This window comes from Poeciliopsis prolifica, unplaced genomic scaffold, assembly GCF_027474105.1.
Source record: "Poeciliopsis prolifica strain line A6 unplaced genomic scaffold, Auburn_PproV2 SCAFFOLD058, whole genome shotgun sequence".
Taxonomy (NCBI): Eukaryota; Metazoa; Chordata; class Actinopteri; order Cyprinodontiformes; family Poeciliidae; genus Poeciliopsis; species Poeciliopsis prolifica.
In genome coordinates, this window is record NW_026562433.1 from 2,825,904 (window position 1) to 2,851,441 (window position 25,538).

The 25,538-nt window shown below is 44.6% G+C and overlaps 1 protein-coding gene and 1 long non-coding RNA gene across 4 annotated transcripts in view; one reads left to right on the forward strand and one right to left on the reverse strand.

Moving 5' to 3' along the window:
• LOC129379433 (NACHT and WD repeat domain-containing protein 2) overlaps positions 1 to 25,538 on the forward strand; it is a 52,813-nt gene that overhangs the window by 5,710 nt on the left and 21,565 nt on the right. For both annotated transcript variants that reach the window (XM_055060212.1, XM_055060211.1), the window contains exons 3-4: positions 9,872 to 9,960; positions 25,229 to 25,345. In XM_055060212.1, coding sequence (XP_054916187.1) covers positions 9,872 to 9,960; positions 25,229 to 25,345 — 206 coding nt within the window. The remainder of the gene's footprint in view (positions 1 to 9,871; positions 9,961 to 25,228; positions 25,346 to 25,538) is intronic.
• Positions 35 to 5,272, reverse strand: LOC129379434 (uncharacterized). 2 transcript variants are annotated; one of them, XR_008608175.1, is made up of 4 exons: positions 5,063 to 5,272; positions 4,804 to 4,971; positions 4,284 to 4,386; positions 35 to 176 (listed from the first exon to the last, which is right to left on the reverse strand). It is a non-coding gene; the product is annotated as an uncharacterized LOC129379434 (long non-coding RNA). The 2 variants fall into 2 exon arrangements; XR_008608174.1 differs by lacking the exons at positions 35 to 176; positions 4,284 to 4,386 and adding an exon at positions 4,679 to 4,726.

Below are 25,538 nucleotides of genomic sequence, written 5' to 3' on the forward strand. Positions count from 1 at the left end.
ACAGCGAGAAAAACACAGAGTACAACTCGAGGTAGCTAGGAGGTACCAAAACTGGGCAACACTCAGGCGCCGAAGGACTGGTAGACCGCTCCTCAAAACCTGTCGCTGATGAGCTAATCCGAGGCCGGTGTGGGAGATGACGTCATCCACGCCCTCCGTCAAACTGATGGTGCCATCTGGTGAGGAAACAAAGGTGGTGCATGCACCCAAAACCCCTACAGCGAGAACCTAACAACCCTGGATCCTGACAGTACCCCCCCCCCTAATGGCCGCCACCTGGCGGCCTAGACGAGCTGGAGGGAAGCGACGCACGATAATTCGAGACAAGTGACGGGTCCAATATAAATGAACCCGGAACCCAAGAACGGTCCTCCGGACCGTAGCCCTCCCAGTCAACAAGATATTGCCAACCCCGACCTCGTCGACGGGAGTCCACGATCCGGCGGACGGAATAGGCGGGATGACCAGCAATGTCACGGGGAGGCGGAGGGGGTTCGGCTGGAGGGCAGAGCGGGCTGGTCCGGACGGGCTTTATCCGAGAGACGTGGAAGGTGGGATGGACGCGGAGGGAAGTGGGTAGACGGAGGCGAACAGCGGATGGGTTGATTATAGTTTCAATTTCAAAAGGGCCAATGTAACGGGGAGAGAGCTTCTTAGACACAGATTTGAGCGGGATGTCCTGGGACGACAACCAGACTTGTTGACCGGGTGAGTAAACAGGGGCAGGACGCCTCTTACGATCCGCCTGCCGCTTGATTTGTTCTGTGGTGAGGTTAAGATTGTGGATGGTGGAATTCCAAACCTTGTGGCAGCGACGGATGTGGTGACGGACAGAAGTGACTGAGATGTCTTCCTCATCGGACGGCAACAGGGGTGGTTGGTAGCCAATGGATGCTTCGAATGGCGATAAGCCTGTGGAGGATGAGACGTGATAATTGTGAGCATACTCTACCCAAGGAAGACTGGAACCAGTCGGAAGGATTGGAGGATGTGAAACAGCGGAGAGTGGCTTCAAGGTCCTGATTGAGGCGTTCAGTCTGCCCATTGGACTGGGGATGAAAACCTGAAGTTAGTGAAACCCTTGCATTTAATGCTGAACAAAAATTGCGCCAAACCTGAGAGGTGAATTGTGGACCTCTGTCTGACAGTATGTCCACCGGGATGCCATGAAGCCGGAATACATGTTTCACTAGAAGTTGAGCCGTTTGGAAGGCAGAAGGAAGTTTGTGAAGAGGAACGAGATGGCAGGCCTTGGAGAACCGGTCGACTATGGAGAGGATGGCTGTCATGCCCTTGGATGGAGGTAACCCAGTAACAAAGTCTATGGCGATGTGGGACCAGGGGCGTTTAGGAATGGGAAGAGGTTGGAGGAGACCAGGCGGAGGTTGATGGGAGGACTTGTTGCGTGAGCAGGTAGTGCAGGCCAGGACATACTCACGGACATCCTTGTGGACTGACGGCCACCAGAACCTTCTGTTGACTAAGGCGATAGTCCGGCTCACTCCAGGGTGTCCTGAAAATTTGGAGGCGTGGATCCATTGAAGAAAGCGGTGCGTACGGAGGACGGAACAAATATCTTGTTGGGTGGACAGGAGTCTGGTGTCAGTTCGTTTTGTTGTGCTTGCTTGATGATATCCTCAATCTCCCAAGTTACAGTTCCCACGGTACAGGGTGGCAGAATGGGGGCAGGAAGGTTGTCGGAATCATCGGAAGAATAGAGACGTGACAGGGCATCCGGTTTTATATTTCGGGAACCAGGACGATAGGATATGGACAGGTTGAAACGAGAGAAGAAAGACCAGCGTGACTGTCGGGCATTTAACCTTTTGGCTGACTGCAGATAGGAAAGGTTCTTGTGATCGGACCAGACCAGCACGGGGAGTTCCGCCCCCTCCAGCCAATGTCTCCATTCCTCCAAGGCCAGCTTTATGGCGAGCAGCTCTCGGTCCCCCACATCGTAGTTTCTCTCGGGGGGAGTTAACCTACGTGAAAAAAAGGCACAGGGGTGAGTTTTATTGTCGAGAGGTGAAATCTGAGACAAGACTGCTCCTACTCCCATATCTGATGCGTCGACCTCCACGATGAATTGTCTGGCTGGATCCGGCTGAATGAGAACTGGTGCATTTGCAAAGAGGTGCTTCAGACGAGTAAACGCGGCCTCTGCGTCAGAGGTCCAACGAAACGAGATCTTAGAAGAGGTCAGGGCTGTAAGGGGTGCAGCAGTCTGACTATAATTTCGAATGAATCTCCGGTAAAAGTTGGCAAAACCAAGAAAGCGCTGTAACTGCTTGCGGGTCTCAGGAGTCGGCCATTCCAGAACCGCCCGGATCTTCTCCTCCGTAGGCCTCACCTGTCCGCCCCCTAATATGAATCCGAGAAATGACACAGAGGTCTGATGAAAAGCACATTTCTCAGCCTTAACATATAATCTGTTCTCGAGCAGCCGCTGCAGCACTTGCCGGACATGATGTCTGTGTTCTTCTAAGGACTTGGAAAAAATCAAAATGTCATCGAGGTAAACAAACACAAACACATTCAAGAAATCTCGGAGAACATCATTGACCAGGGCCTGAAAAAAGCGGGGGCGTTAGACAGTCCGAATGGCATCACTAGATATTCAAAATGGCCAATAGGCGTTTTGAAAGCAGTCTTCCACTCATCTCCCTCACGGATGCGAAGCAGATGGTAGGCATTCCTTAAGTCCAACTTAGAAAAGATGGTGGCCTCATGAACGGGTTCGAACGCTGATGATAGTAAGGGCAACGGGTATTTGTTTTTCACAGTGATGTTGTTTAAGCCTCGGTAATCAATACAGGGCCTAAGGGACCCGTCCCTCTTTCCAACAAAGAAAAAACCCGCTCCTAAGGGTGATGAAGACGGGCGAATTATTCCAGCAGCCAAGGATTCTTTAATATATCTTTCCATGGCCTCTCTCTCCGGACGGGAAATGTTGTAAAGGCGACTGGACGGCAAAGGAGCTCCGGGGAGCAGATCGATGGAGCAATCGTAGGGACGGTGCGGTGGTAAAGAGAGCGCCTTAGACTTACTGAAAACGGCCGAAAGGTCATGGTAATCGGTAGGTATGGTAGACAGGTCTACGGGGTCAACCTCCTGCTGCTGAACGGGTGGTGGTCCTGGAGGTAGCGCTGAATGGAGACAAGAAGAGTGGCAACGGACGGACCAGGAGGTGATGCGCTTAGCTGACCAATCAATCTGAGGGTTGTGTTGCTGAAGCCACTGAAAACCGAGAACCATTGGAGAGTTGGAGGTGGGGAACACAAAAAATGAAATAAATTCAGTGTGATTGCCGGATATTATTAGGTGGATAGGTTTGGTCTGGTGAGTTATGGATTGTAAGGTTTTCCCATCCAAGGCGGTGACCTTGAACGGAACCGGCAACGGCACGGTTTCCACCCCCATTTGTTTGATTAAGGCCTCGTCCAATAAATTTTGTTCGCAACCTGAGTCAACTAGGGCAGATACGGAGAAAGACTGAGTCGCATATCTTAAAGTGGCAGGCAGTAAAAGCTGAGGAAGATTCTCACTATTCTGGTGGTCCGCCAGCTTCCTCACTTCTGCTGGCGGACCTGGGAGTTTAAACGGAGGGGACACGACGCACGGAAATGACCGGGGGAACCACAGTAAATGCAGAGTCGAGCAGAGAAACGGCGTTGTCGCTCCTCCGGTGTGAGCCGCGTTCCCCCTAACTGCATGGGCTCCGGTGCCGGAGGAGCACGAAGAGGAGGGGCGACCCGGCGATGCTAGCGCCACCCATTGTCTCTCTCCGGTGAGCTGCGTCGATCTCTGATTCTGGCTCGGGAGCGGAGACGGTTGTCGAGTCTGATCGCCAGGTTAATTAGCTCTTCTAGAGTCCCTGGTTCGTCCCGGTGGCTAGTTCGTCTTTTAGCGACTCATTAAGTGCATGGTAGAATGCGCTTTTTAACGCTGCTGTATTCCACTCTGTAGCAGCCGCTTTAATACGGAACTCTATGGCAAAGTCTGCCGCCGTCTGCTTGCCTTGCTTTAAGTCCCATATCTCTCGTGAGTTATGAGCCTTGTCGGAGTCAAGGCTAAAACCAGCTTAAACTCCTTGATGAAACTCTCGAAGGAACAACCATAATCAGTGGGATTAGGAAACGAGTCTCTGCCCATAATAAGGCCTGACCAGATAACTGAGACAGGACGTAAGATATTTTTAGCGCCATCGTGTGTAAAACTTTGCGGGGAATGATTGAATATTATTGAACATTGCAGGAGGAAACCATTGCATTTATTCCGGTCACCTGAAAATCTCTCCGGCCCAGGAAGTCGGACGTCGGAAAACACGGGCTGAACTGAGGGTGCCGGAGCCGGAGCGGGAGAGGGAGCAGGAGCTGTAGCCGGGATCTGCGGTAGAGAGTTTTGAAGGAAAGTTGTTAGATCTGCCAGACGCTGGTTGGTTTCTGTTTGTAGGGTGTGGAGTTGTCGTATTGCAGACTCGTGTGTTTGGATTACAGACTGCTGCTCTGTCAGCGTTTTCCGTATTGCGTCTGCGGGCTGAGTGGTTGGCCTGAGTGTTCTGTCATATTGGGGGAATTTGATTCTAGCCCATATGCAGAACACAACACTAGGATACGGTGGGTGAAAATATAGTGAATTTATTTGAGAAAGAAACGGAACACAGTGGCAGGGAATGAAACTCTGGTCTGGTCCACGGGAAGGGAAGGATCAGGAAGCGATCGGCTCACTAGGAGTACAGAGCAGGAAAGGTGAGTTCGAAGGCTGTGGGAAAGTGGAGTGTCGATAACACTGGACAGATCTTACTTGAGTAGAGCAGGGAAAAGCTAGCGGCGGGTGGCTGCAGGGTCCAGGGTCCGGTCTCTCTGGGGGTTTGGGTGGGGCGTGTGCGCGCTGGAGGGCAGACAGGTAGGCTCGGGATCCGCGAGGAGCGAGAAACGGCGCGTCTTCCAGTCGAGGAAATCCAAGGGGAGACTGCGGAGAGGTGAGTAGACAAAAGGAATCACTGATGGCTCAGACAGCGAGAAAAACACAGAGTACAAAACTCGAGGTAGCTAGGAGGTACCAAAACTGGGCAACACTCAGGCGCCGAAGGACTGGTAGACCGCTCCTCAAAACCTGTCGCTGATGAGCTAATCCGAGGCCGGTGTGGGATGACGTCATCCACGCCCTCCGTCAAACTGATGGTGCCATCTGGTGAGGAAACAAAGGTGGTGCATGCACCCAAAACCCCTACAGCGAGAACCTAACAACCCTGGATCCTGACAGTCGATGATACCCAGCTTTAGATATCTAAAAATAAAATAAAATAACAAAAACAATTCCATACTCCCAGCTTCTTTCTGATTGACCGTCAATCCAAAATTAAATCATGGTTATCTGCTAACTTTATTAACATAACCCAAATTTGTGAGGGATAATTTTCTTTCTGTTAAGAACGGTTTTTTTATGATATGCATCCACTTTGATTCAGTTCAACTCGGTTTATTTAATTTGTTACAATTTACATCAAATGCTGTCTCAGAGCACTTCACAAAAACCTGTAAACAGAAACACAACATGCATTTTATCCATTCATACAGACAGATTCAATATTAGTTTAATGTATTTCTATCCAATCCTAGTCAATGCGGTCAAGTTCAATTAATTATTGCAACTGATAAGAGTTTGTAAGAAAAGCCAGCTGACTGCAATGAGTCTTTGACTTTGCAGCAGTTAAGCCTATAACTTATGGCCAACTCTACTCCCATTTTTGTCTGTTTTCTGCCTTACTTTTACCCTATAACAATAAAATCGATGTTTTTCTTTGTTTACCAAAGGCCGTGTGTGTAAAATCTGTAGGATGCCCCTGATTTTTTTCATTTAGCTTGTAGTTAGCCAGATTTCCTAGTAAAAATTAAACTGGTCCTCATCGATAGTTCTTAAGTTGTTTTTTTGGTCTCAAAGTGGTTCTATGAAATTCGACTGCTTTTTCAAAGTTTGTTTCTCTCTGACATTTTGATCACATCTGTTCACAATTTGGGGGAATTGAGGTGTTTCCTTCAGTTTTGACAGTTTTAAAATGGAAAGCACTTTTTTGGCATATAAACTGATCATGCTATGACCTTTTATTACACCAGAGGCAGCTGCTGGAACATATGCATATTTCTGTCTAATCAAATATGAGGTCAATGGCCGTGAAGCAGGGGAAACTTCCACAATTATCCTCGACGCTGATCAAGCTGACGCAGGTAGTCTCACTGTAAGCTCCAGTGGGTTTTCTCCATCCTCATTAAATCTTGTTTACATAAGCTCTAAGGTCTCCTCATGATCGTTTAATGCAAGAACAACTCATCCTTTTGACTTCTCCGGGTCACTTGTTATTGATCACCATTCTGTTGACATGTTTCGGTTCAGTTCAGTGGAAGGGGTTGAACGCTACATTAACCCCTTTTGGTGAAGCAGCAAGTTCTTTCTCACAAGTTAAGTATGTGTGTTGATTATGGGGCTGTCATGCACAGTGTATGTTTTGGGGAAATAGTTGGAAAGTGTGTGACTTGAGACTGGACAGGTAAAGAACGAGTTACTTCTCAGTGGTGTCGACGCATGCTTTTAGTTTCTCAGGTATTTGGTTATTACCCGTCATGCTGTTGGTTTCTTTCAGTGATGTTCTCTGGATGTATATCATTTGTCATGCTTCATTTTGCAATGACAGGTGAAGTGACCGTCTTCATTGTTCATCTTAGCACTTTGTATTGCCTTGCTGCTGAAAATGAGCTATATATATATAAAATTACCTTTACTTTTACCTTAGCTCCATTTTTGTTTTGTTTTGTTTTACTTGAGCAGGTGCACAGCATCTCACGACAAGGACACTTTATATTTCCATTCCCATTAACCAACCAACCATCCTGGGCTGAATGCTCAATTATCCATCCATCCATTTTCTTATACCCTTGCCCCTAATGGTGTTAGGAGGAGTGCTGGACATTTTGGGCGAGAGGCGGGGTACACCCTGGATGGGTCGCCAGTCCATCACAGGGCAACACAGAGACAACCATCCACACACATACTCACACCTAAGGAGAATATAGAGAGACCAATTAACCTAACAGTCATGTATTTGGACTGTGGGAGGAAGCCGGAGTACCCGGAGAGAACCCACACATGCTCAGGGAGAGCTCCAATATCAGTACATTGTATATGAGCTCCCCCTAGTGGTCAAATAATGAGTAGCTGAGTAACTCAGCCAAAAGAGCAAGCTGCTTTCAGATAAGTTTGTCACTCTTCACTTTTACAGACAGAAGAATTTCTCTTTGTAGAATAAAATAGTTTAAAGTTATTACTATGGCTCTATTAAATAATTATTTGTTGCAAAGGAATACATGTTAGGCAGGATATTTGTATTATGGTACGCTAAAAATTTGTGTCAGCCTGCTGTCTTGTTTACGTCAGCTCTTTATGAGAGCTGATTCTGTAAAAATGTAACTGAATATTTGTCCTCTGGATTGTTTTGTCAGTAACTTTATAAGAAGACTTGCATAACAATGGAATTACTTCTTCTATAATACTTTTTAGCCAAATAGGAGAATAGTAGTTTTTAAAAAAATCTAGGCGTATTCTTAGACTCTTGGAGATCTCAGACTATTTTTGGATTTTAGTCCAAAAATAGTGACTCGGAAGGAAATTGTTAGGGACATGTGACTTATTTCTGCGTGCGTCCATTTCTTCTCCAGAATGAGGAGAAAGAAAGAGATGAAAATAAAGACTGTGACAGCATGAATAAAAAGGCCTGACAGCACATATAAGAATGGTGTATTGTTCATAGCTAGTCAAACAAAACAAATAGAAAAACTGAAGAGATGGACACACAGGGAGACGAAGCGGGCGGGTGTAGGATCCAGTCTTTGTTCTTCTGCATGCTGCTGTGCGGATGACGGACCACACATACGTCAGGTTGCCGTAACTCATCATCATCCCACCGAAAGAAAAGAGACAGTTCCTTGTTATGAGCACAACACAAATAACAACACAGTGGAGTGTGTTGAGACAGAGAAGAGCTCCAAACATCCCAAATGCCTTAACGGGGACAATCTGATTCCACAAACACTGTCACTTTTTGCAGATACATTCTCATTTCTGTCACCGAAATGTTTTGTTTATTGTACTAATGGGATGGGATGAGAGCACCCCCGATGCAACACCTGCTATATAACTCATGTGCATACAGTTACATGCATTTGGTTTCGGTTTGACATTTTGCCAGGGCTGCTGCGGGCAGATATCTGCTCTGTCACAGCCCCAAAGCCTTACTAAAGATAGACGAGAGATAGATACGCCAGAGTGGATTTCTGGACTCGTCCACTCACGCTGCGTATGACACGGTCAAGCAGCTGAAGGGCTGTTTGCTGCTCGCATATGTGTGAGCTTCTCTGCCACACAGGGCAGTCTCTGTGGGGCATGTTCTGTTTTTAACTTTCCATCCACACCCATCGCAGACAGACAGAGAGAAACCAAGACTGGGCCTGTCCAAATTCATCACAATAACCATTTGGAAGATAGTTAAAAAAAAAAAAAAAAAGTTGGGAAACGGAAAGTGGGACACATAAATAAGCAGTGGAGTTCCCACTCTGTAACATGGTAGGTAATGAACACTGTACGATATAAATGTACATATATGACACTGGTGCTGAGATATCATGATTTTATTTTCAGACATAAAATTCCAATTGTAAAAAATAGATTTAAGAAAAAAAATTGAATGAAGCAATTGTGCTTGCTGGTTACAATTTAGAAATTTAAAGAGAAGTTTTGGATTTTTTATGTGTTGACTGTGGCTGGTATAGCTTGTAATTGGAAGATTGTAGGTTTGATTCCAGCTCCTTCCTGTCACATGTTGTTGTGCTGTTGGGCAACACACATCAACAAGATGCCTACTGATCTGCATGTTGCTGTATAAATGCATGGATGGGTGAATGTTGCTCTATTGCAAAGTGTTTTGGATGGTCAAAATGACTGGAAAAGTCCATTCACCATTCATTTCTCTAATTTACCTGGTGTGATGATGAGTAATACTTTGTTTGTTTTAGTCACAAGCAAAATATTGTGATTTTTTTTTTTTTATCTCGTACAAACATACCAACATACCTCTAAAACCTCTAGGGCTGTTTTAATGTTTGCTGCTGAAACTCTACGGAGTCTTAAATTAGATTTTTCATAAATGCGCCTCTCACTGTGAAGCTTCATGTCTCGATTTTCCCTTTACTCACTTTTATCTTCAATTGTCGCGGCAATCAACGTCCTCTGAAGCCATTGGTGTAACTTATGCATTAACTCATCCCTTGCTAATTCTGCCCTGGAAATTGAGAGAACTCTGCATCAACTATTAAATCACAACCCTCCAGTGTACAGTTCCACCTCGCTGTCTCTACTGTTTGCATCAAGTGGCCAGGAAGTTCAATTTCCCCTTACAGTTACAGCAGACACCCACACCCAACTCTTCTGCAAAGACACAGGAGGAAGAGAGTGATAGGTGTCAGGAAGTAGGGAAGAGAGCATGACGAAAGGGGAAGAAATTGGATTTATCCGCTGCTTCAGAATTCACAAAGAATTTTTCCAACAGATGGGTTTTCTGCAATACTCTGCTTAAAGCGGCACAATAAAAAGATGGAAAGACTAAATATTTGACTTACCATGCGAAAAAAGTAAATGTAACTTAGTCCTTATTAGTCCATGATGCTTTAGATTATTAAAACGTTTATGATTAATCCAATTTTCTGATCTTTTCTTTGAAATGAAAAACATGTGAGTACATGCCACTAAAATAAGGCAGACATGTGTTGTACGCTGACATACTGAGTTTGCTGAAGAACTTGTAATGTTTTCTGTGTTACAGACACAGAAGCAGAGAGGAATGCACTGAAAGAGCATGTCTACCCTAAACTGCGAGACTTCTGCAGGGAGAACTATGGGATTGAATTCCAGGTAAGAGGCCGTCTTTGTCCTTTTTATAGTTTTTGCCTCCAAAGAATGAGAGCATTCAGGTTTTTTTTTCTCCAAGGTGCCTGCAAAGCTATGCGTACATTATGTCTTTTAGAGCTGTTTGGAGGAGTTACAGTTCCCCTCAGGCTGCAAGCGCAAGTTGGTTTCTTGTCAAGCGGACACAGAAGGGTAGCAGAGATAAGGCTCCCATTGGTGAAGTTTGGCACCATGTAGATGTGGATAAGGCAGTGCTATGCGAGGGCTTTCCTTTTGTTGTTGCTGTCGACAGAGAGCAGCCACGTCCTCTTTGCGGCATCCACTGATCCTGATCATTTGCATTTCAAATCAATGGATGCAAAGAGATGGCTATCAGAGTTTGTTTAGCAAATCCAGGAGAGTCCTGGAGGCACAGAAAGGGGGGAGATTTCCACCGTTTGGTAATTGGATCCTTGACAGCGTCGTGGCATTTCTGACGAAAGGGGAACCTCTGACTTGTTTCTGACGACAGTGATCACCTGATTCTCCTCTTAATGAGGTTGTTTGGATCAGGAGCCAAAGCTCGGCTCAGAGTGGCATATGGTTGTTGTGGCTCCTTACCTTACAGTTTGTAATAGTTGCAGCATCCAGTTTTACGCCCTGCATGTGCTATTTAATTGCCAATTCCAAAAACCTGTTGAGTGAAACGTTCAGCGAGTGTATTAATAAGCAAATTACAGATTGACTTAATCCAGCTGGTTTGCAATCGGAGCAATTGATTCATCCTGATTGTTTTGTTTCAGAGCATCTTCGTTGTAACGTTCACACTCTGCCCTGAGAGGCAGATTAACCTGTGGCTTTATCCGTTTGTCAGCCTCTCGTGATGCCACACACGTCACACATACATGAACAGAAGCGTGTGCAATAAAAGAAGATAACAGAAGACTCTGGGCCACGTGTCTGTCTGGTGATTCAGCTCCCTGCCATGAAGCGTGAGCTGAAATGATTATGCAGAAGGGCTGGAAGTTAATACCGTGACTCACTTGCATTGCTCTTCCCCCCCCTCCCCCTTCTTCTTCTTCTCCTCCTCCTCATCCTCACCTTCTCCATATGAGAGTCACCTCCTTGGCTGGAATCACCTTTTCACTGGAGCTCGCTGATGAAGCGTGCCAATATGTGTGACCACATTTGGCTCACGAATCATTTGCCGTGTGAAATTCTTTAAGATTTCTTTTTTTTCTCAGTTCCGTGTTGTGGATTTATTTGCCGAATTGAACTTGTTTTTTTTTTTTTTTTTTTTTTTGTTGGGGGGGATTTGTAATTTACGATCAGTCCTGCCTCCTCCTTCACATCCACTCTCTCCTCTTCCCTCCCCACATTACTCCCACACGCCCGTGCACATCCGTTGACACACACATGCCAAAGCTGCTGCCGAAAACCAATTCTCCCAAGTCCCTCATCGTTTGACTCAGTTTTCTTACGGAGCACTCCCCAAACAGGATGGAACAGGATTGTGGGAAATGGGCCACAGAAATCCAGCCCAGAGGCCGAGGGTCGCGTCCTCATTCAGTCAGCGCACAGCTTCCTCAGCCCTCTTTAGCAAATTTATTCCTCTGCATCCTGCTCCTCTTTCTCTTTTTAAACAGTCTCTTGCATCCTTACTCTTCTCATTCAATATTAAAAACCAAACCAAAGCGAGAAAATAAGTGGTTACAGTACAGATGTTCCTGAAACACAACTGTCTGACAAGGCGCATGTGAATTCTTGAAGAAAAACTTAAATGGACACCAAGAAAAACCTTCATATTCCGTATGAGAACTAACGAGGGTCCCATCAAATTGCCACCAATTGAGCTGATAGTGAGACACAAGCTGCGTTTACATCATCTCAGGAGAAAAAGAAGTGTTTTTGACCCCACACAGAGACTGCGAGCTGTTATTTGCAGGGCCAGATTACAAGCATTACTGTCTGTTTCCTCCACGACTGCTTGTTATTTTGGAATGAAGCCTAATTGTCGGTCCAGTTTGCTGTCCAACTGTTTAGATCAGATCTTGATTTGTTTCAATATTTACAAATTTGTAGGGGAAATTAAGAAACAGGAAGCAGCTTAATAAAAACTAAACTATTAAATATAGATTATTAAATTAGCGATTTATCAAAAGACTTGCAGTTGTTATTGCTGCAAGTCTATAAAGACTTAGGTGAGCTACATAAAAACACAAACCATATTTTGTTCTGGTAAAAAATAATGAGATGCTGATTCAATTTTCAATTCAATTTTCTTCCCACTTCTAAGTAATGTTGTACTTTCTGTTGATTTCTTTAAGATTGAAAATATTTTCAGCAAGTTGAAAATATTTTCAAAAAATTACCTGATAAAACAAGAAAAATCAACTAGTCACAGATTATATGAGACCAGGGCATGCATCTAATGTGAGAATGCAGTTGCTGTCATCTGATATTGACAAAAAAGAACCTTGATTTTCTTACTTTTAATTTGGCTGCAGGACAAAATTAACTCCTCCCTTAACAATGAGTTCAATACTGCTGCCGGCGTCCTGTTAATACAGTATACAGTGTTCAGCCATTTGTCACTTTTGTGAATTTAATGCTTGCAAAACAAGTGGGACATTTAAAAATGAACGTAAAACAAAGCTTTCTTAATATATTCCATTTTGCCTGTATTTAAAGGGAGGGAACTGCCTGTCACTGCTTAGTATGAAGGCCGGATTTCTTTTACAAAAACACACAAAAAAAACACCCACTCTTATGGCTACAAAATCTATTTTTCATCTATTTGGGATGAAACTGAAGAGTCAAATTTAATCATATTTTAGAGCTAGAAAACCTAAATATTATGTTATAAAACAGAACATTTTTTAGACCTGAGAAGTAATTTTAAACAGTACTTTTCTGTAGCCTTTGAGCTACATCTTTTGAAAGACGACCAATTATTTGGAGGATAACATGCTGTCGGGAACAGCAGGGGACAAGTGCCTGTTTTTAACAGGAAACAGATCTGTCTAGTATCAAATGGGGGTGTAGCTGCTTATTTGCAACAAGAAAAAGGATGGAGTTACATCGCTTACTCTTCTCAAAAACCCTTTGTAAAAGAATTGATGATTCTTTAATGCGGTGAAAATCACGACTTCGGATGACCAGCTTAGATACCAATAAAATGTGAGTAAACTAAGTTCAGACATATTTGCTGGATGGCTTGAGAGAAGGTGCCCTAAGAAAGATGTTTTCACACTTAGATTACTGGGTGTGAAAACCTAGTATTTGACCTATATTAATGCATTTTGTACCACTGAGATCCAAGACCTCATTTACAGGTGAGATCTGTTTTGATAAAACAACCAAAATTACAAACAAAGCAATAAAATAAGAAAATTAGAAATTTGATAACCTAAAACTTAAAATAAATAACCTAAATAAACGTGAGCTCAGTCTAGATTGTTCTTTTTTGTCTTATAAGAAAATTTGAATTGTCTCAGTGAAAGCCTTTTGAGTAAAACACAGATTGATTATTTGTAGAAATGTGAGACTTTCATCTGCTTCTATTCACTACTGCTACGTTTTATACAGTCTCTACAAGTCTCACTAATGTATTAGTTACCAACACATTTATGTTTGTTAGGTTTTCCAACCTCTCTGGGAAGCTTTAAAATCCCTGAACATGGTTTGCTGCTCCACAATGACTGCATTTCTCTTAGATTATTTTTCTCATTAATGGAAGAAGCGGCATATAAAAGAATTCACGCTGGAACTGGATACTTATCTATCACTACCTTCTTTCTACCTGGACATTGTCTTACCCTTACTCAATCAAAACGAAAAGGGTTTTGACCAACAATTTTCCATAGATTGTTTAAACTTGGGTGTGCCATCCTAATTGTCATCGGGCTCAAATTATAGAGAAAGAAATCTAATGCACTTGTAGTTCCTCCATCTGTTTACCTGGACTTTATAATTCTCATTTTGTGTCTCACTCTTCTCTCAGTCTGCTGCTTTCCGTCTCTGGCAGCCGGCCATCATCTCTATTCACCGCATGTTTCCTCTGTTTAGTCCCTATTCAGAAAAGCCAGCTGCCTTCTCATAAAAAGATGCTGACAATCGGCAGAGATAATCAAAAGTCAAATATGAAACATGCGTGGGGCTTCACTGGCGCTGTATTTATAGATAACCCATGGGAGAGTTATTCATTTGGTAGAGGATGTCTCACTTGTCATGTCAGATTGTTTCTGTAAAATCCGGCGAACGTATGCACCTTCGGAAACAACAACTGAAAAGACATGGCTCTACAACTACAGATTTAAGTAGATTTTCCGAGTGACTACATAAATATAAACATATGTGGATCAAATGTGCTCTCCAAATGCCCCTCCAGTAACACCTACACTCTCTCCCACACTTTTTACCCTCAAGCAAGTTGATGCTACCTCAGCTTTCTTCCAGTCAGCGGCCAGTCTGACTAAGAGACAACTTTCTGCTCTGCACTTTACACTTAACCGGTTGTTGGGAAAGTCTGATGATACCCAATGGATCCATTGCTACCAAAGTTTTTCTGAGTAGAGAATTAAATGGACTTTGAGTACAGGCAACATCATGTGTGCCCTGGGACAAATATATATATATATATATATATATATATATATATATATATATATATATATATATATATATATATATATATATATATATATATATATATATATATATATATATATATATATATATATATTAAAATGCTTCTCATATAGAAAAAAAAAGATATTGGTGTCTAGAGAAATGTATATTTTGACTCAACAATTTCTAAGAGATGAAAACAGATCTTTCACTGTACATGTTTGGCCCAATTCATTTGAAGAATCAATAGCTATCCTCCACACATAACCAAAGTGTAATGGTAGAGTTCTTACAGAAATCTGTGCAGAAGTGGAGCTGTTTTGTAATCTTTAGATGTTTATAAAAGTTATAAAATTCATCCACAGCTTAATTTTCCTGTTTTAATACTTTTAATTGTCTTTATAATGGCGAGTCTTCGATGTTTACACAGTTCTTTGGGGGACTTAATCAGTGCCTGCTCATGCATAGCTCTGAATTATCTCCATAAACAGGAAATCCCAAAAACAGCAAATTTCCATGAACTGACACCCTGTTCCAAAAGACGTATTACTTTTTTTTAATGTCAAACAAATGAAATGACAACAGAAATCTTCAGTTTCCTTAGAAAAGCAATAAGAAAAGTGAAAATTGAAGAAATTTGACCACAACACATCTTTCAGAATGTCAAAAAGAAAACTGTAGCAAATCAGCCAATGATTCAGAGTATCCACTCCTAATCTCTACATCCAATGAAGTACGATATCACTACGATGTCACTCATTGTCATTTTTGTTAGCGTTCGGATACAGTCTAGAAAATTCTGGGAACTTATGTAGCTTAATTTAAGTAAAGTTAGCCTTAATATTATCAATTTCCCTGGAAGGAATGGATCATATTCCTACCAGAGAGCAATTTTTATTACTCTAGTAATTTTACTAACATTTTTCTTCTCACTTGAGCAATTTATGACTCTTCACCATAGAAACAAATGGTTTGTTTTTCTTCCTTCTATCCTTCATCACTTTCTGCAGGTTTCATTTAGACCTGTGGTATTATTACATGTCCTCAACTCTGAAAACGACGCCATTTTGATGGAAATAAGTTGTGTAGGATTCGCGAGAATTCATTATGTCTTCATTTTCTAACAACCACTTGACCCAAGTAGATGGAAAAACAACAAAACGAGCATAACACACGTTATTAAATGTTTTAAACCTGTTCATTGTTGGTACAAATGGTTGAATTTATAATCTCTGAATGCAGAATGGGGTCTGCAAAGCAATTGAAGAATCAAAAGCCATTCAAAATGGCTGAATTCAATGGCGCTGGTTGTTGTGCAAAACATGTTTGCGGAGTAACACTGGGTCCCTGATAAATTAAAGGTAGACAGCTGATTACATGTAGCAATATAATTCTAATTCACATCATTTCTTACTACTGTCAGATTCAAAACCGTGGTATCTCAAAAGAGCTACGGATGGATGTTTTGTTATTGCTGCCACTCTATCATTTGGCTTCGGAAAAAATGTCCAAGAAGACACGTTAACCCATAAATAGCAAACATAAAAGCACACAAAGGGATATCATGTGACTCACCGAAAAAAAAAAAAAAAAAGACCGAACGAGTACTAGACATTGTAAGAAGAGTCATGAAGCCCAACAGCCTTAAATCATTTCTCGTAAAAACGATTAGCATTACCTGTGGAAAAAAGGTCATTAGAAACGTTTAAAGATTCTCCGTCTTATTTGTTTCATATGTAAGGAAAAATAAATTTTCCAATGTATTTGTTGGTAACACCTCATTATTTAACAAACAACATGCGTTTAATAAAACTGCTGGCAGTACTGAGCTTAAATAATGTCGGAGCTGCGTCTATTTTTACTCGTCTCTTGCCTTTGAGTCTTTCTGATGTTGGGCTTTTTCCCGCCTGATTTCATGCCCTTTCTTCCTGGGCATCTTGGGCTGAATCCCAAACTCTAATAGTGTAACATTCAATAAATAAAAAATAAAAAAAACAACATTAAAAACCTCTTCTCCTGCACTTGACCTGGATGGGCAAATGCCTCGCAAGGGCATCGGAAAGCCGCTTAGCGGAAGCTGCTTCATTGGTTACGTAAGCAACAGCACCCCCGCGACTGTATTTGAGCAGGAAACGTTGGGGAAAAGGAAGTTACCAGAGAGAGGAGCAGGAAAGTTGCCTGGAAGAAAAACAGAGGAGGAGGAGGGAGGGAGAAGAGACCTGAAGAAACAAATCCAGTCCCGCGGGAGTCCTCTCCTTTGTCAAAGACGCTCTGAACGTTTCCCTCCTTTTTGCTTCTCTTTGTCCTTCTCTCCTTCGTCGGTCTCTCCATCCAAGCCTGGCAGGTGAGCGCGCGATATTTAATCAAAATATCCTCGCCCCATGCGCGCAGCGAGTAGGAATGAGTAATGTCTTCATTTAGCTTTTAATTACTGTGCATCCTCCCAATCACCTGCTGCAACCTTTCTGCAATCAGGGGGGCACTCATCTCACTTCATTCCTCTCCCCCCCGGTCCTTGTCAACACAAGTCCCATCACGGCCACCAACACATGCGCTCTGGAAGTAGATTAGTGACACTGATACAGTGTGACGGATGTGCCAAGCAATGAGGTTTTCACAATAAGCCAGTATGAGGGATGTTTATCAAGTGTGCACACAACTGAGTGGGAGATTTTTTTTCTTCTTCTTCTTCTTCTTTTCAAAGTGCCATAACAGTCTTCTGGTGGGGGAGGATAAGAAGTGTATTTAATCAACCAAAGTGTCGTTTTGATCCCACACTCTCATGAATTACGTTCCTGCTGGCTGTGCCAAAGCAATTTGCTCTTTACCAAAAAGTTAATTGCAAACCATTCTTACTAAAATTACAAAGACATGATTTGTCTTTGTAATACGGAGCGTGTTTGGTCTAAACTTAGCCACAGTCCCAGCACTTTGAGTTTTTTTTTTTTTATTTGTCACTATAGTACACTTAAAAATACACTATTCATTGTATTTTAAGCAGGAAAGTGGCAGAAAACCTGCAACAAAGGTCCTGAGTTTCAGAGTGGAACCTCACAGTACGCCCTGAAAAATTTATTCTTAAAGTAACTCTAGCATTTGTGTAATTGTATATTTTTATATCCATAATCAGTGGTAGCATCTTTATTTGCAGTACAACAACCAAAGCCTGTCACGCCCAGGCACGGATGGACACAGGGACTGAACAGTGAATACCAAACCAGACGTTTATTGGGAAATTGCTTATTCTTGGTCAGACAGGCCAGGGTCAGAACCGGGAATCCAAATCGGGATCAGGCAGTCTCAGGGTCAGACAGACGGGGGGTCGAAGCCAGGAGGTCCTTAACCAGGGGGGAGAGTCAGGGATCGGGGACAGGAGAGGAATCTAGGTAGAGACAGACAGGTTAGATACTGTGCAGTTAGCTCCAGTTACTACAGCAGGCCTGAAGGTGTTACCGCTGAGGGTTTCACAACAATCTGACGCCGTGCAGGAGGAGTTCCGTCCTAATATGGCAGCAGCTGAGGATCAGGCGGATGCCGATCAGGTGCGAGTGGTCACAGCTCAGCGGCAGCTGTGACAGGTCCCCCCCCTCAAGGCGCCCCTCAGGACAGCCGACGGTCTCCCCGACGACGGTAGAAATCCCGGACGAGCTGGGGGTCCAGGATAGCAGAACGCGCCACCCAGCTTCGCTCTTCAGGACCATAACCTTCCCAGTCCACCAGGAACTGGAGACCACGCCCCCGACGGCGCACATCCAGGAGACGGCGAACAGTGTAAGCAGGACCACCATCAACAATCCTAGGAGGAGGGGGCGAGGGTACGGGAGGACACAGGACTAGAGACGACAGGTTTAATCTGAGACACATGGAACGAGGGGTGGACCTTCATAGTGCGAGGCAGGGCAAGGCGAACAGTGACTGGATTGATGACCCTAGTAATGGTGAACGGGCCAATAAAACGAGGCGAGAGTTTCTTACAGTCTGTTTTTAGAGGTATGTCCCTTGTGGACAACCAAACCTCCTGACCCGGTTGGTAACTGGGAGCGGAGGCTCTGCGACGATTGGCCAGGAGGCGATTGCGTTCAGCTGTCCGGGAGAGGGCCGCACGGGTCTGTCGCCACAAACGATGACACCGGCGAAGGTGATGCTGCACAGCTGGTACTGAGAGTTCTGATTCCTGAGAGGGAAACAGAGATGGCTGATAGCCCAAGGACACCTCAAAAGGGGACATACCTGTGGCTGTACTGGTCAGGGAGTTGTGGGCGTACTCCACCCAAGGTAGAAACCGAGACCAAGAGGCAGGATCGTTACCGACAACACAGCGAAGGGCCGCCTCCAATTCCTGGTTAACCCTCTCAGTCTGGCCATTGGTTTGAGGGTGGAACCCTGATGAAAGGCTCACTGTGGCTCCTAAGGCTCGACAAAAGGCATGCCAGACCCGGGATGTGAATTGGGGCCCCCGGTCCGTAACAATGTCCACAGGGATGCCATGAAGACGAACCACATGGTGCACCAGGAGATTGGCTGTTTCCATGGCAGAAGGCAACTTGGGCAGTGCTACAAAATGGGCAGACTTGGAAAACCGGTCAACAATGGTTAAAATAACAGAGTTACCTTCAGATGGGGGAAGCCCCGTAACAAAATCCATCGAAATGTGTGACCAGGGTCGTCCTGGGACCGGCAGAGGGCACAAGTAACCAGCGGGTTGTTTGTTGCTGGACTTACCCCGATTACAAATGGTGCAGGCGGAAACGTACTGACGGGTGTCTTGAGCCATAGAGGACCACCAGAAATGACTCTGCAATAAGGTAAGTGTTCGATGGACCCCAGGATGGCAGGCAAACTTGGAAGCATGGATCCACTGGAGGACCTCAGGACGAACACTTTCAGGGACAAACAAACGGTTCGGGGGACAGTCCGCTGGAGCGGGTTGGACCTGCTGAGCTTTCCTCACCAACTGTTCAATTTCCCAGGAGAGAGTAGCCACCACACATGAAGCCGGTAAGACACTTTCTGGTGCACTTTCCAGAGCCTCAGGTTCAAATTGACGAGAAAGTGCATCGGGTTTGCAGTTCTTGGAACCAGGTCTGTATGTTAAGACAAAGTTGAACCTTGAGAAAAACAATGACCATCTGGCATGGCGTGGAGTTAACCTTTTAGCAGACTGAATGTAAGATAGATTTTTGTGATCAGTCCAGACAATAAACGGTTGTGAGGACCCCTCCAGCCAGTGGCGCCACTCTTCCAGAGCCAGCTTAACAGCTAGCAGCTCTCTGTCCCCCACGCTGTAGTTGAGTTCAGGAGGGCTGAGTCTCCTAGAAAAAAAAGCACAAGGTAGCAGCTTGTGAGCAGAGCCAGAATGCTGGGACAGAACTGCCCCTACCCCAGTGGCCGATGCATCCACTTCCACGACAAACTGTTTCTCAGGATCCGGGTGAATGAGGACTGGTGGGGAGGAAAACAGTTGTTTGAGTTCCTTGAAGGCCATTGCTGCTTCCGGTGGCCATGTGAAGGGCTGCTTAGTTGAGGTGAGGCGAGTCAGTGGCTGGGCAACAACGCTGTAGTTCTTAATGAACTTACGATAGAAGTTCGAAAAACCCAGGAAGCGCTGGAGTTGTTTACGAGTATTGGGTTCTGGCCACTCCACAACTGCTTTGGTTTTGGCAGGATCAGCTCTGATCTGTCCCTCCTCAATGACAAACCCCAGGAAGGTGATGGAGGAAAAATGAAAACTGCATTTCTCAGCTTTAACAAACAATTTGTTCTCCAGCAGCCTCTGGAGGACCTGACGAACATGACCAACATGCTCCTCCTTCGTCCTAGAGAAGATAAGTATGTCATCCAAATAGACGAACACAAAATGATTAAGGAAATCCCTCAGAACGTCATTAACAAAGGCCTGGAAGACAGCAGGGGCATTAGTTAGGCCAAAAGGCCTCACCAAGTATTCAAAATGCCCTATGGATGTTTTAAAAGCGGTCTTCCATTCATCTCCCTCACGTATCCTGACTAGATGGTAGGCATTACGTAAATCCAATTTGGAGAAGATGCTTGCCCCCTGCAGCAATTCGAATGCCGTGGACATAAGAGGTAATGGGTATTTGTTCCTAACCGTGATCTTATTTAATCCCCGATAGTCAATGCAAGGGCGTAATGTTCCATCTTTCTTCCCTACAAAAAAGAAGCTGGCACTCAGTGGGGATGACGAGCGGCGGATGACACCAGCAGCCACTGAGTCATTGATATAGGTCTCCATGGCTTCCTGTTCCTGCCTGGACAGACTGTACAAGCGACTGTTAGGCAGCGGAGCATCAGGCAGGAGCTCTATCGCGCAGTCATATGGTCGGTGAGGGGGGAGCGAGAGGGCTCGGGACTTACTGAAAACGGCAGCTAGGTTGTGATACTCGGGAGGAACCAATGACAGGTCGAGGGATCTGGACTGTCACAAAAACTCCCACAATCAGGCTGAGCAGCACGAAGACAATTATCAGAACAGGACAGGCTCCAACTAACTATCCTACCTGCGACCCAATCAATATGGGGATTATGAAGTCTCAGCCACGGATGACCCAGCACCATGGGAAAACCGGAGGAAGGGATTACTTTAAATCTGAGAACCTCCCTGTGGTTCCCTGATGTTATCAACAGGGGAAGTGTCTGACATGTGACAGAAAACAAGAGAGAACCATTCAGACCCTTAGCAGATAATGGTGAACTGAGGGGTTCAATGGGGATGTTAAGTTTCTTAGATAAGTCTTCGTCAATAAAGTTATCCTCAGCTCCAGAATCAATTAAGGCTGTTAATGAGTGGGAAGTTGACTGGTGGCAAAGCTTAACATCAATAAGCAGGCGGCTGGTAGAGAGTTGGGGTTTGCCCGTGCTGCTCACTAGAGTCCCCACCTCTAATGAGCCTTGTCTTTTGGCCGTACAGGGCAGCTGGAAATTCTGTGCCCAGGTTTACCACAGTAGAGGCAGTCTCCTGATTGAAGACGCCTCTGTCTTTCTGTGGCTGTCAGGTGCGTTCTACCTATTTGCATGGGTTCGTCGTCAGGGGGCGCTGGAGCCTGTGACTGGGCCGGCGGGAAAACAGGGGTGGCGCTGTTGCGCTCCACCGCAGGTGGAAACAGCCGAGGAAGCGCTGAGGCAGACTGGCCGGGTCGCTCCCGGCGTCGCTCACGAAGCCTGTTGTCCAAACGGATAGACATTGTGATTAGTGAGTTCAAGTCTTTGGCCTCATCACTGACGGACAAACCGTCTTTTAAGGCCTCAGTTAAGGCTTGATAATATACTCCTTTGAGCGCCTCATCGTTCCATTTAGTGTCAGCAGCCAGTGTGCGAAACTCCACCGAGAACTCGGCTGCACTACGGGAGCCTTGGCGCAGCTTCAGCAAGCGTTTTGAGGCATCCCCAACATGATCCGGGTGATCAAACACCGTGCTGAGTTCTTCAGTGAACTGTTTAAAGGTAAGGGAGGTTAACGGTGTGGTGGAGTCAAACGCTAGCGCCCAGGCTAAAGCCTGATCCCTCAGCAGTCCCATGACATAATATATTTTGGATAAATCGGAGGCAAAGGCCATTGGTTGCTGATTAAAAACCATCCGACATTGTAACAGAAAACCCCGACATTTTGACAGTTCACCTGAGAATGGCGGGGGATCGGGAACATACGGACCCCGTGAACTTGCCGGAGTGGGGAGAGCAGGAGGATCGGCTGGTAAGGAGGCGGGTGGAGGAGCAGCTGCAGCAACAGCAGCTGACGCGCCTGACGGTCCTGGACTTGAGGAAAGCGCAGAGGTTAGTTTTTCTACCTGTGAGGCCAGCTGAACGATTTCCTGATGGAGAGATTGGCTGGCCGCTTCTAGTCCAGCGAGCCGATGAACGCTTTGCCCAAGCACGACTCCTTGTCGGCTTATGATGTCCCTCAGGGCGGCAGGGGGTTGCTGTTCAGTCTGGTCCATGTGTTTAATTGGTCAGATTGTTCTGTCACGCCCAGGCACGGATGGACACAGGGACTGAACAGTGAATACCAAACCAGACGTTTATTGGGAAATTGCTTATTCTTGGTCAGACAGGCCAGGGTCAGAACCGGGAATCCAAATCGGGATCAGGCAGTCTCAGGGTCAGACAGACGGGGGGTGGAAGCCAGGAGGTCCTTAACCAGGGGGGAGAGTCAGGGATCGGGGACAGGAGAGGAATCTAGGTAGAGACAGACAGGTTAGATACTGTGCAGTTAGCTCCAGTTACTACAGCAGGCCTGAAGGTGTTACCGCTGAGGGTTTCACAACAATCTGACGCCGTGCAGGAGGAGTTCCGTCCTAATATGGCAGCAGCTGAGGATCAGGCGGATGCCGATCAGGTGCGAGTGGTCACAGCTCAGCGGCAGCTGTGACAAAGCCTTCTTTGGATATTTCCACAGGTTTATCTGAGTAACCCTCCGACTATCTCAAGTTCCCTCCATAAAACCTCAAGTCAAAAATCAAGTGGTGCTTGGACACCACAAAATGTTAGTATTCAGAAGACGTTTGTTAGTATATTTCAAACATTAATTTTAGCATAAACAAGCCTGGAGTCTGAATAACTTCAAGCTCAACTGAAGTAAGTAAAAATAAGACATAGGAAAGTATCGATAAATTCAGTTTAGAACAAAATATTTATAAGAAAACTAATATACCTTTTGTTTTTAATTTCAAACGGAAGAAAATTTATTAACTGTTATTTTTGTTTTACGTGTGTCATCACAAAGAAAACAGACATTTAATGAATCATATATTCTGTTTGCCTGCATTGTGACGCAGCAAACCCTTTATCATCTACAAAATATATCTGTAATTTGTTATCTGTCCCTGTTATCTTTCATTCAACCACTGGAGGATCCTTGCATGAGGCAAGGTGATCTTCATCAGTGCACACTGAACACCTGCATAGAGCAGCATGAAAGTGATTGATGGTTATTAAGATAACATTTACATAAATAAAAGACATAGCACTGACTAGTTTGTGCAGTATATGTTAAGTTGTTTCATGTACATAATACATCAGATATAAAACGTCATTTTTGGAGTATTATTTCCAGTGTATCGTTGTATGCAGGCGTAGCTATGCAATTGTGTCTGCGTTGTCATTTTGAAACTTGTAAAGTGTGACTTTTTAAAATGTCACCTCATTATTGTTTTTCTCCACCAATAATCTATAAGTTAATTTCTCTCCCATCTCGACAGTTGATTGTGCTATTCAACATATTACCATGAGTAACGGTGGAGAAAACATTGTTTTTACAAGCAGACACATGGAGGCTCCGGTTGAGGTTGCGATAGGTCTTCACTTGTTTTGTGGTTGCATCTAAACTAAGTTTTAAACACTAAACTTTCTAAGTTGAGTTTAGTTTTCCCCCCGAAGACGACATGAAGGCTGTGTCTAGACTCAACTTTCAAATTGCATCTACTGCTTCCCATGAGGAAACCTCCGGAGAGTCGACAGCTGTCTCCCTTTGGCAGTAGCACATCTGCTCGCAGGTGCATGACAACAATCAAGTATATGAGCAGAGGTGTATTTCCAGCCCTGTGCCAATAATGGCAGAGGCGAGAGTTTCCCTGCCTGTCAAAGTTGAGTCACGCATTCAATTTCTGGGTAAAGTGGCCTGCCAGTCATCCTCTCCACTAAAACCGGCAGATGTGCCACTCACTTTGCTGGGCTGGAGTCATTTCAAATGGCTTTTCTTTTGAGCAGACGAGCATAAAGATATGCGCCGGGATCCCATTAAAGGAAGGAGGAGAAACATGTGACGTGATCATGAGGCGCACCCGTTTTTGGACTTGCGTCCTTTATCTTCTTCTCCTTGAAAACTGCAAGGCCATCAGGAATAATGCTGTGAGCCACACATCAGAACCGGCAGGATTGAAGTTGTCAGAGAGCCAGGAAGCTGCAGCAGGAGGGCTTGTTGTCTCGTTCGATGCCGCTTCACCGTGGCGTTGGCCACACACACACACACACACACGCATTCACAGGCATTTCGTCACGATTCTGTCCTCCAGCGGGAGAATCCCCCTGTCAGAATTGTGTTAACCGCCAGAACTTTGTGATGAATGAGTTGAGAGAGGACACTTGTGAGTGTGTGTCCCTGCTCCAATCTGGGAATGATGTGTGTGTGAGTGTGAGGATGTTTCTAGGGAATGAAGCAGGTTATATGTGTTTCTGTGGTAGAGGTTACGATTGGTTTTGGCTCCAAACCTGCTTATTCCAGTTCGATCTGCAAACTTTAGGGATGATTTCTTTTGTTTATCTGATTCTTAACATTGTTTTTTTATTGGAGATATAATCACTTATTGTCAGCTGGTTGATTTTTAGGATTACCACCAACACCGGTGGTAATTATCACGTATTTACTGGTGAATACATTTAAATTACAAACACCAAACATCTATCAGATTCTCTCCTGCTTTGGTGGTCACTGTTTATCTGTCTTTTTTATTTTAAACATTCTTAGTCTAGCAAAAGTATTAATTGACCTTTGAACCACAAACTTTAGTCTAGTGAGATTATATGCAACAGACCAATGCTGTGAGTCCTGGAAAAGTGAAAAGTTTGAAGGGTGTGAATACTCTTTCTAGACAAACTAGAGGAAATTAGTCTTAATTGGACTAACAGTTTGGCTATGTTTGCATATGTCCAGGTGGTGGACCTGTACTGGGGAGTTGATCCAGAGGAGTGGGACAATCCAGACCTGCAGAGACTCCGAATGAAACTTCTGGAAGAATGTCTGAAGACATCAGCCGGGCCATGCTTTGTTGTGAGTATTGCAAGCTTCCAAGGTACAATTAGACAAACTGAAAAGGATTCTGATTGTTCTGTTTTGCCTCGTGAGCAAACGAGTCTTTTATTGCAGTTCCACGTTGACAAAATTGTAAAATTATGGAGGGGGAAGAAACAACATAATAAAGTTGTTTTTACAAAATCAGTGTTGCCAAACTTTCTGGCTATTC